Source organism: Furipterus horrens, unplaced genomic scaffold (genome assembly GCF_987537825.1).
Source record: "Furipterus horrens unplaced genomic scaffold, mFurHor1.1.pri manual_scaffold_6, whole genome shotgun sequence".
NCBI lineage: Eukaryota > Metazoa > Chordata > Mammalia > Chiroptera > Furipteridae > Furipterus > Furipterus horrens.
The window spans coordinates 85,607,112-85,618,453 of NW_028327176.1; the positions used below are offsets into that span (position 1 = coordinate 85,607,112).

Sequence of the window (11,342 nt, forward strand, 5' to 3'; positions counted from 1 at the left end):
TCTCAATAAATATATCTTCAAGTGAGGATTAAAAAAAATAAAATTTACAGCTGAACAATACATTGTTTAGAGTTAAATATAGTAAAAGAAATGCATAGGCTTGCTAACTGCTAAATTCAGTATAGTGGTTAGCTGGGCTGTGACAAGTGGGTGGATAGGAAGAGTGATCAGAGTCAATGAGGTGTACATGGGAGCTCATGATACAATTTTTTTTTTCATATTTTTGTGTGTATGGACTACTTAACTTAAAAACATGTTTGGGAACCTGTGAATCTTGAAGGGCTGAGCAAAGGCAAAAGCTAAGCCACACCACAGGGACTCCCCAGGGACACTGTCAGACTCCAGAGCTGGCACTCCCTTGGAAGACAACAGTTCCCAAGAGGAGCCAAAATAAAAAACATGGACCCATGCCCCGGGGAGCAAGTCAGCAGGCACAGTAACAAGTGATAAAAGAACTCAAATAACAGGGCTCTCGGAGGCTGAAGATGGTCAGAGATAAAGAAAAGAATTTAATCCACTGTGCAGGAACAGAGCATTATAAAAAAGCAGGCAGATTTGAAAAAGAAGCAAGTAGAAATTTGAGAATTGAAGTAAATACATAAGAAGCACAATGAACATGTTAACAAACCAGCTGGATAGAGAATTAGTGAATTGGAAGAAGAGATCATCCATAATGTGGAGTAAACAGATTAATAATATAAAGAAGGAGTTAACATGAAGGATGAGATGAGTTGCTCCAAACTTCAAAATTTTTTGTGTAGAGCTGCCTTCACTTCTTTTGTTATAATGGTACCATCTTTAGCTCTGCCTGTGGCATATGGGGGCCTCTTGCTTCCAGCAGCTCAGGGGTCACTTGCTAGTTGATTTATTGTAGCACTTTCTTGTTTATTAACATTCTACTTAAAGATTGTGTTTTGATTGTTGTGTTATTTTCCAAAGAACAAGGAAATATTATTCTAAGGGTTAAAGTACCCACTGACTCTTAAAATGTTAAACTATGTTGCCCCCAGTCAGGTGAACCTCAGGTGGAAGTGGGTCACATTCTAGGCTGGCTATTGCCTGTAACGACAACCATTAAATAGCAGAAAGAATACCCATATACCCACCACCTAACTCCAACAATTGTCAACAATTTTCCATATTAGAAAATACTGCAAAAATATAACATGTCTGAATATGTATAGATATATATGAAGATTTTATATAATATATAGATTTTATTTATTTTTAGAAAGAGGGGAAGTGAGGGAGAAAAGAGGGAGAGAAACATCAATGTGTGGTTGCCTTTTGCGCACCCCCAACCGGGACCCGGTCTGCAACCCAGGCATTTGCTCTGGCCGGGAATCGAACCAGAAACCCTTTTGTTTGCAGGCCGGCGCTCAATCCACTGAGCCAAACCAGCCAGGGCTAAATATATATATTTTATATATACACAGTATACGTATTATATATAGTGGACCCCTGAACAACATGAATGACATGGGTTTGAATGGATATCTTTGGGGGGATCATTTTTTCAGTCTACCACATAATAGGTATTGCACAGCCCCTTGTATCAGGGAATCATAATGTCTCATAAATCCTTTTTTTTTTTTTTTTTTTTTATTGATTTGATCTTACAGAGCTCTGTCTGGTAAAATGGAGGGAAAAGCATCTGTTCCAGGAAACAGCCCTTAGGGATGAATTTGGGCTGATTGGCCAACCTATGCTTATAAACCTATGACTGAAAATAAAATGTTTTTTTATTATTAATACTGTTTGGCTTATGTATAATCTGGACTCAAGAGAGTGCCGGCCACTGAATGGGTCTTTAAATTACTATACTACACTGCAATTAGAGTTGTTCTGTCAAAGATCAGGGAAGTGGGATGAAATGCCTTACATAGAAGCCTGTATGAGATCACATAATAAAGATGCAGGATTAAAAGGAAATAAGTTAATGGTCCAGAGGAAAGGGACCAGGAGGATCTAGATATTAAAGGCTGCTGTGAGCATGGTCAGTGTTCCCAAAGCCCCTCCAGCCCTGGGGGATCTTCCTCTTTACTCGAATGAGGGAGGTGGAGGAAGTGAGCCTGAACTGGTCTCTCCTTCCAGAACCTAATTTGGTGGAGGACAAACCCCTACTGGGGCAGGGCAATACTCTTAATGAAGACTTCCACTGGGAGTAGGACCAGAGGGCCAGTCTGCTGGGTATTATTTGGCATATACTCTGTTTTCTACATTGGATCTGTTAAGCTGGAAAAGCTCAAATACTTCTTATAGGGATAATCCTACTAAAATGACTGCTTTAGTTGTGTTCATTTTTGCCACCCACCATCCCAGTTGGGCAGACATACAAACCTTACTAAATATTTTGCTTACGGGGGATGAGCAGAGGCTGGTATTGGATAAGGCAAATAAAGAGTCTCTTAGACTGCACCAAGAAAATCCAGATGGGGCTCCCGACCCTACTAAGACAGTACCGTTAACCAAGCCCAACTGGGACCTTAATGAGAATGCTCTTTTAGAGCATTATAAGAGGTGCATCCTTGAGGGACTGAAGAAGGAGTCTGTAAGCAGAAAAGCCTGAATGTGGTGCAGGTGGTACAACAAAAGCCCACAGAGGACCCCTCTGAGTTTCTTGTAAGACTCTACCAGGCCTATAGGATATATACTGATTTGGATCCACAAGCCCCTGAAAATATTAGAGTGGTGAATATGAACTTTATCTCTCAAAGTGTACCCTGACATCAGAAAGAAACTTAAGAGCTAGGGGGAGGAATGGGCATGAATCCTTCCTAATTAGTAGACATTGCCTTCAAAGCTTATAACAGAGAAGAGAAAAAAGGCCCCAGCAGCCCCTATTTTCTTGGAACAAGCCTCAGGACAATTCCATTGGTGAGCAAGAGGGCCTGACCCCCATCTAAAATGCATACCACTGATCAATGTGCATATTGCAAAGGAAAGGGGCACTGGAAAAATGAATGCCCCAAGCAAGGAAAGAGGGGGCCAGAGCCTGAGAACTCAAGAGTTACGTTGGGAAAAGGAATTTTTTCCAATGATGGATGATGAGGCCCAGAGGTTCTCTCATTTCAACAATCTATTAAAGTCACCCCCCAGGAACCTTTGGTAAAGGTAACAGTGGGGGGACAAACTGTAGGCTTTTTGATTGATACCAGAGTGACATACTCCATGGTCAATAAAACTCTGAGTCCTTGCAGCAGGCTGTAACTTGAACTGGAATTTCTGAAAGCCCTAAAAACCATTTTTTCTGGAAACCATTAGAATGTGCCATGGGAGATATGGTTTTAACTCGTAAATTCTTATATATTCCCAAGTGTCCAATTTCTCTTCTGGGAAGGGATTTGCTGTCAAAACTCTATGTCCAATCACGTTTTTCTCCAGGGGAGCAACAGCTTCACCTACAGGTTCTTCCGGAGCATGTATGGCAATTCCTCATAAAATACTGGGAAGAGGAAGAAGCACGTCCCTGGCCAGAAGAAATCAGGAATCTGATAAGCCCCCCTAAGTGGACTGCTGGAAGGCCAAGGAGGATTGAGCAAGCCTTTCCTATTAAAGTTGACTTCAAACCGGGGGTGGGAACTCCCTATAAAAGTCAGTACTGTGATGCTGGAAATCAAGACTGCTGATTTGAGGTATGTTTACATGCCTCTCGGTCCAGGTGTTTAATGATCCAAGCAGCAAGCTGGACTCGCTGGTACCAACAGTCTCTGACTGCTCAGGTCTCAGGATCTTAAAGACATCCTGTGACTTAAAAAGAATCTTGCTGAGTACTCAATCTTCCCTGATGTTGATAAGGAAATCAAACAAAACTAAGTACAAATGGTGTTTAACCTTGATTGCTTTCTGAACAGTGCATCCATTCCTTGGTCTTAAAAGAATAAATGATTGGATTTCTGTTTTTCTGTTTTTGAACTTATAGAGGATATATTGACTTGTCAGGAAGTGTTCTCTTCAGTTGACCTTTTGAGCTTCCTCTGTTGTAAGGTTCAAGTACATTGTAATCATTCCCGGGATGTGCCTGTGAGCTCATTCCTGGACCCTCCCTGTTGATTAGCATATCTGCAAAATCCAATAAAAGGAAGGTGTTTGCACTGCTCAGGGCTGATGGTCTGAGTGAGCCACAGTCCTCCATGTGTACTGGCCATTCATCCTGCTTGCTGGAATTATCTCAGCGTCCCTGACCATATTCAACACTTAAGTAGTGCTTGCAGAAAGAGGTTCTAGAAGGAATATGCCCAATAATTCAGAAGTTTCAGGAATATGGACTTATTTGGCCCTGCTGCTCTCCATACAATACACCCATATTACCTATTAAGAAGCCTCACTCAAATGAGTATCAGTGTGTATAAAATTTAAGGCAGCTCTACACCCCTAGCTTGCCTGAAGTAGTTACAGAAAAAGAGACCTTCATCCTTACTCTCCAGAACCAGGCAAGGTCATTAAGAATAAATCCACTTTAAAGCCAGATAAGGAAAGAAAAGAAAACCAGCGCCATTTGCTGAGCAGGCCTATGACCTTGTTCAACATGACTGCCATTTTACTCTTCTGAGCTTATGTCCCCAAGACTGGAAATTATTGGACAGCAAGAACAGACAGCGACAGCTGCAGGCAGAAGATAACAATGGAACAAACTTCAGTTTATGCAAAACCACCTGAAACTTCCCATGTTGCAATGCCCCCAACAGCCTAGTGGCCACATAACAGCACCCCCCCCCACCTTTTATAATCCAATAAAAACTCAAAGCCCCCACCCCTCAGTGCTGGTGTATCTCTCCTCATCATGCCCATCCCTTTCCACTTCTAGGAAAGTGAATAAAAACTTTTCTCTCTGTCTTTACTTCTCTTTGTGAATTCTTTCATAGCCCGCACCACCCTAACAATAATATCGTCAGCAAGACTGTCACATGTGCAGTTTTGAGTGGTATTAGCAGATTTTCAGTTGCTGCAGATGCCACCCCACCACTCTTCCTTCCATCATATCTATTTCATGAGCTGTGTTAGAAAAGCAGACCCCACGAGCACATGCTGCCTGTTTCTTACCTCCTTTTTTTTTAATTAAAAAAAATTTTTTTAAAGATTTTTATTTATTTTTAGAGAGAGAGGAAGGGAGAAAGAGAGGAAGTGAAACATCAATGTGTGGATGTGTCCTGACTGGGAATCAAACTAGTGATCCTTTGGTTCACAGGCCAGTGCTTAACCCATTGAGTCACACCAGCGAGGGCTCCCCTATTCTTTTCTTACATGCCCCTGCTTCCTCTTGCAGGGCTGCAGGTTGCCTCCAATGTGTCTCTTATGTGGTAACAGTGTGGTTTACTGGCCAGGGCAAAGTATTACATGCTCATTCTGAGAGCGGGCAATTAAAGGGGGGACATTCAGCATTTAACTGGCTCTTCTCATACAGACCATGCATGCTTCAGGGTAACCCAACAACCTTTATAAGGGAAAGCTGTTTTTTGTTGAAGAATTCCAACTAACAAGTATAGATGAAATAATGGAATTTAAAAATCAACATTTCACAACCCATTATGAAGTAATTGATTCAGGCAAAACTCACATGTGGATGGAACTGTTAGTTGGAAGGGTGGTGGGGACCCTTAAAAGGAGGGTCAGACTATGGCCATCTGAACTCATGGCAACCTACCACTCAAACTCAGCTTTGCTCAGGGAGGGTGGAGCCCATAGTACTTGCCTCTTGAGGGGGGCAGAATAGGAAGCACATAGCACCTGTGAAGTAATCTTGTCCCCTGCCCCCCAAAATGGAATCTAAATCCAGTAAAAATTCCAGGTTTGATAACTGGAAATATAAGGGATGGAGAAAGAAGTGACATTCTGAGGAGGCAACTGATGAATCCAGAGTGGAACTGTTACAGAGAAATTACCCTATTTTTTGTGTAGATGGTAATAATAAGAGTAAGTGGGACTATTATAGGTTAAACTTAGGAGATATCAAAATGCAACATATAGCCCTGGCTGGTGTGATTCAGTGGATTGAGTGCTGGCCTGCAAACCCAAAGGTTGCCACGTTGATTCCCAGTCAGGGCACATGCCTGGGTTGCGGGCCAGGTCCCCAGCTGGGGGTGTGTGAGAGGCAACTGATCAATGTATCTCTCACACATTGATGCTTCTCTACCTCTCTCCCTTCCTTCCCTTCTGTCTATAAATAAATAAATAAAATCTTAAAAAAACAAAAAACAAAATACAGTGTATAGATTTTCTTTGGATTCTGATTTGAACAAATCAGTAAGACCTTTTTGTGACATGATGAAATTTGAACATGACTGATTTTTGGATGATACCACAGTGTTAATTGTTCATGTTTTATGTAACTAGTGGTATGGTTATATAATAAATGTTATATTTTAAAGAGTGAGATGCATACTTAAGAATGAAGGGGTGAATGCCATGAGGTCTGGGATTTGCTTTAAAATATTTCATCAAGGGAAAGGAACAAAAAATGATCAAAAGCAACAATGTGGCAATATCTTGGTAACTGTTGAAATTAGATAGATGTTTGATACATGGGGTCATTAAGCTATTTTCAAGTTTTTGAAAATATCTATAAATTAAAAAAATTGAAGTTTTACATTATTGGTCACAAATTCTGGATAAAATATAACAAAATTATACCAGGTCTTCACACAGTGAGATTATTCCACTTCTTCCCTCAGCCAGCATGAATTACCCTAACGCTCACTAGCGAAACAGTTGCAAGTGAAAACAAACTGCAAATAAATGTGGCCCTCATCCCTTTATGTGAGGCACTGCATTTTCTTCCCATCAGAAGGAACACTGTGGCTCTCCCACTGACCTGCAGCTCCCGAGGTTCTTTTTCCAGCCTCTGCTGTAGAATAAAGATGGTATTTTCTCCCATAATTAGCCCCACTGTTTATTCTCTCCCAGGCTGGCCTGGGAGAGGCTTGCCATCTGTACTGTATACATCTGGTCCCTGCCTCGTGGAGGACACCACCCACTCATCTTAGAAATACAAAACAGAGCAAGTTTCAAATATATTATGGGGACCCCTCTGACTGTGCATTGCACCTGTGAAGCTCAGTCTGTTTTTCAGTGATTAAAAAGAATGTGAAAGGGAAAGGAGGATTTGATTTGCCAAAGTCTGATGTTCACAGGCCATAAGCAAAATAGTGTCCTCCCCAGAGCTCATTCCTAGCCCCAATGTAAACATAAGGAACACAGACATGAAGAGATGGGCATGGATCAAACTGCAGACTCTACACCTGTTCATTCACCTTCATTAAAGATATTGTGTTACAAAACATTTTGATCAATAAGTAGTCAAGGTCGGTGGTGCATCCAGTTCCTTACCCTGATAGCAAACCCCATGGCCTCCCAGGCCCTTCACCAACCCTCTCCAAAGTTAGTATCTTACCTCAAAGAGGAAGCTCAGTCTTCCCCAATTCTGAGTTCACATTTATTCAATTCTATAGGCCCACCTAGCCCTGCCCAAGAAAAGGACTAATCATTGTTCGGGGGGGGGGGGGGGCAGAAAGTGTAGGGGGCTAGACCCAGCAATGTGAAAAGGAAGCACTCCCAGGTGGGGACAGGAATTCCTGTGTGGGAGAAGCAGCCAGGCTTTTAGTCCGAATGGAGTGATTTCCCTGTCAAAGAAAATCTGATTTTCCAAAAGGCCAGAGTCTAAAGGAAGGTGGAACTGTCTTTTAGGAATGTCCAGTAGACCCACTACAGGCTCATCATCATGAAGGCTGAGTCCAGGGCCTTCTACCCTTGTGGCAGGTGTATACCTCAGAGCGTCCCATACACACTGACTTTGGCCAGGGAGATGCTCTCTGTGTAGTGGTTCCGGCCTTTCTCATACAGGATGAAGAGCTGGGGGGCCTGGTCCTCCCTGCCCATACTGCCCTCCAGGGCTGCCAGGGATGAGTAGCCACTAGGTCCTGGCCAGAGCTGGACTGTCTCTTTCCTCCAAGAGGTACCATTGTTGAAGCTCCAGCGCAGGGTTAAGTTCACTCCTGGGAACAGCAGCAGAGTCAGGAAAGGAGGGTCTCTGCTGAGGCCTTCTTGAGACAACGGGCTCCTTGCCCACCCCACCAGACAGATACTCACGGAACTCTGGATGGGCTGGGTTGGAGAAGAAGACAATACCGGAGCTGATGGCTACAGCTCCTGCGGCAACCACAGGGTCCACAAGCTCAGGATCAAAAGTCACATCACGGGGCCTCAGTGTATCACAGGCATCATAACTGCGGAGGACTATTCGGCAGTGGCAGTGGTAGTTGTTCTGGTTCCGGGCGTTGATGACAACTGACCCATCTGGGAGCTCATAGGGCTGAGGAGAGAGAATAGGGCATCAGGAAGACCCAGGGAGGGGGTTGGGCAAAGGGCCCTGTCCCTGAGGGAGCAAGGCTGGTGGTACAGAGCTGGGAGCCAGACCCTGACTCCATGAATGAAATGGTGGTCTGGATGACAGGGCAGGGGGAGCGGGTGGGAAACAACCCATGGACTCTGACCTGGCACTCATCGGGGTTGAAATCATTTTCTCGCTTAGGCTGGCCATAGGGAATGCCGCTGACCCCACTGCCATAGTGCCAGGAAGCACCATGGTCATCGCTGAGGAGGCAGAAGACCCCATCCCGCTCCAGCGTCCCGTGACCACACACGATGAGCCGACCTTTCCGTGGCTCTCGCTGTTTCTGTTGGAAAGGAAGCTGGGTGTCACAGAGGGAGACACTGAGGGAGGCTCAGAGGCAGGGAAGGGGAACCCCCACCTCCTAAGTGTGAGGACACATATGGTCCCCTTCAGTTCTGTCCTTGCTTGCTGAGGGTTGAACACAGATCTCACAAATAGCGATTGCCTGTATCAGGAAGCTCTTTTGCAGAATAAGCTCCTTCAGAACATCCAGGACCTATGCTGGACATGTTGTGCACAGGACAAGGGGGAGCAGCCACAGGGGTGGATGGGAGCTTACTCTTACGCTTGGTGTGCTCACTCACCAAGCTGTGCACCATGGCACAGACTTGTGTCTGCCCAAAGGAAGGGGTATTTTTTTCTAATTTGCAGCCCTGTTGACAACCACCAAGTGGGAAGTTCCATCTTCCCATTCCTCCCAGGATGTCCATTTCTTCCAAGGGATTCCATCTAAGACAGAAACTCTGATTTCACCGGATCTTCTCCTTGGGAAGGAGTCCATTTGGGGGCATCTCCCAGGTTCACCACCAGGCAGCCCCCTCTACCTATCTCAGGACAGAGACCTGAATGCCAGAGCCTGGTCCAGGGGCAAACATCTCGGTGCCGATATCCGAGGAGAGGTTCCGGGGCGGGCTCCAGGAAACACCATCATCCTTGCTCCACACTAACATGGTGGAGGCCACCTGGCAGCCAGCCTTGTGAGCACATAAGGAGTAAAAAAGGAATACCATTCCCGTCTCAATATCGCTCACCACTGCCCCCAGGTTCAGACCATCTGGGGTCTCCCCATCATCCACAATGAATGCTGTAGGAGACCATGTGCTGCCTGAAGAAGAAAGGGAAGAAACTCAGGGTCAGCACACTGGAGATGCCCTTTTCACCAGTCCCTGTAACCTTCACATTCTGTTAGGGACCCAACACCTTACAATGGCCATGGGGCCTACAAGACCTGCTTCTCCTTACCTCTCTGACCTGAACTATTCTACCCTCACTCACTCCATCCACCACACAAGCTCCTCCCTACTCCTCAAAGATTACCCTCCTCCAGGCCTCTGTACATCTTGTCTGGTACACTCTTCCTACAGACTCACTCTGTCACTCCTTTGAGTCTTTGCTCGAAAGTCGCCTACTGAAAATTGCAATCAAACTCTGGCACTCCCCATACCTCTTGTCCTGTTTTTGTTTCGTCATTGCATTTATCACTTTCCAACACAAAAAATACATGCACTTATTTATTATGCTTATTGTCCGTTTCCCCCCAATAGAACATAAAACCTGTGAGGACAGCGATTTTTGCTCTTTTGTTCATAACTGTATTCATAGAACCGACAACACAACAGTATCAGGTATATATAGTAAGTGCTCGATAAATGTTTGAATAAATGTTCAACTCCTTTGATCCCAACTTCCATATCACTGCCCTGGTCACCTCCTCTCCTTAGGTTCCCTCTCTAAGTTCCCCCCTCCCAGGGGTCCTTGGGCAGGTCAGGCTGACTCCCCCTACTCCGCCGCACCTAACCTAGCACCAGCTCTTGCCACCCAGGCATCTTTATACCCTGGTCTATGGACCTCCGTAGAGCGATGAACTTGGCCCCCTCATCCGATGTGGACATTTTTCTGGCCTCAGCAAAGGCAAGGAGAGTGCCCCGAGGAGTGGCAGTGATGAGCGGGATGCGGAACGTGTCCACAGAGCCGATCTGCCTCCCACTCACCCACAGCAGCTGTTCCATGGTCACCAGCGGCTGAACCTGCGGAAGAAGAAAGAAGGGTCAACGGGACAAACTTGACTTGGGGTTTTAGGAGGGATGAATAGCGGCTGTGAGTCAGGTTCCCCTGGGAGAGGCAGGGTGATGGGGATCTCGACTGGTGGCGGGGGTCCCAGAACAAGGAAGGGGAACCCAGAGGAGGGTTTGGAAGGAAGCTGGGGGGCTCGGAGCGCGGGAGAGGCTGCGAGGGAAGGTGCCCTCAGGAAGAATAGGGGACCTCGAAAGGATAAGGAGCTCGAACGAGGAGGAGGACAAGGGCCTGAAGAGGGAGAGGGGCTGGGAGCGGATGGAGGGAACAGGGTCGCAGAGTCCCGTGCTGGAGAGGGGCTCAGCAGTCCGCGTGCCAGGGAGTCGCCGGGCACAGACCGCCCGCGTGGGTCGGATGGGGCTTTACGAGGGGTGACTCACCAGACCGAAGTCGTTCTCTGCCCTAGCCCCGAATACTACCGCAGACAACAGCAGCGGAAAGATCGAGGCAAATACCTGAATCCTACAGACTCCCCCGAACCCCAGCACCCGCGGTCCCCAAGGTCCGCCCAGGAGCATTGTGCTGGGTCGCTCTGCTGTCATTTCTCCCCCGGGGCGGCCGCGACCCTGGACCCCAGGACTAAACCCGGGCTCGAGTCCAGTAGCTGACCCGGGCCCTTTAAACAATCAGGTGTCATTCCCCAAAGCCGCCCCACACCCAGCTGCCCCGCTGCGCTTCCGCGACTCCAATTGGCCTCCAGAACACTCCGACTCTTCACGTGACCCTCCAGTTCCTCTAAGCTAGCCCTCCTATTGGCCCCCGTTGACGTTCTGCAGCGCGTGACCCGGACAAGAAGCTTATTGGCTGGGAGGAGGAAAAGCCCGGTACGACTCAGGAGCCTTTTGATTGGTCATAGCAGCTGGGGCTGTCTTAGGGGCGA

At 46.3% G+C, this 11,342-nt stretch overlaps 1 protein-coding gene across 1 annotated transcript; it reads right to left on the reverse strand.

Annotated features, from left to right (window-relative positions):
• Positions 1 to 7,418: 7,418 nt before the first annotated feature.
• On the reverse strand, positions 7,419 to 11,207 carry NEU1 (neuraminidase 1). Its single transcript, XM_090282124.1, has 6 exons — positions 10,843 to 11,207; positions 10,224 to 10,416; positions 9,232 to 9,494; positions 8,490 to 8,672; positions 8,086 to 8,308; positions 7,419 to 7,991 (listed from the first exon to the last, which is right to left on the reverse strand). The coding sequence occupies exons 1-6, from the start codon at positions 11,002 to 11,004 to the stop codon at positions 7,765 to 7,767; spliced, it is 1,251 nt and encodes a 416-aa protein (XP_090138250.1). The 5' UTR covers positions 11,005 to 11,207; the 3' UTR covers positions 7,419 to 7,764.
• Between the last annotated feature and the right edge of the window lie 135 nt (positions 11,208 to 11,342).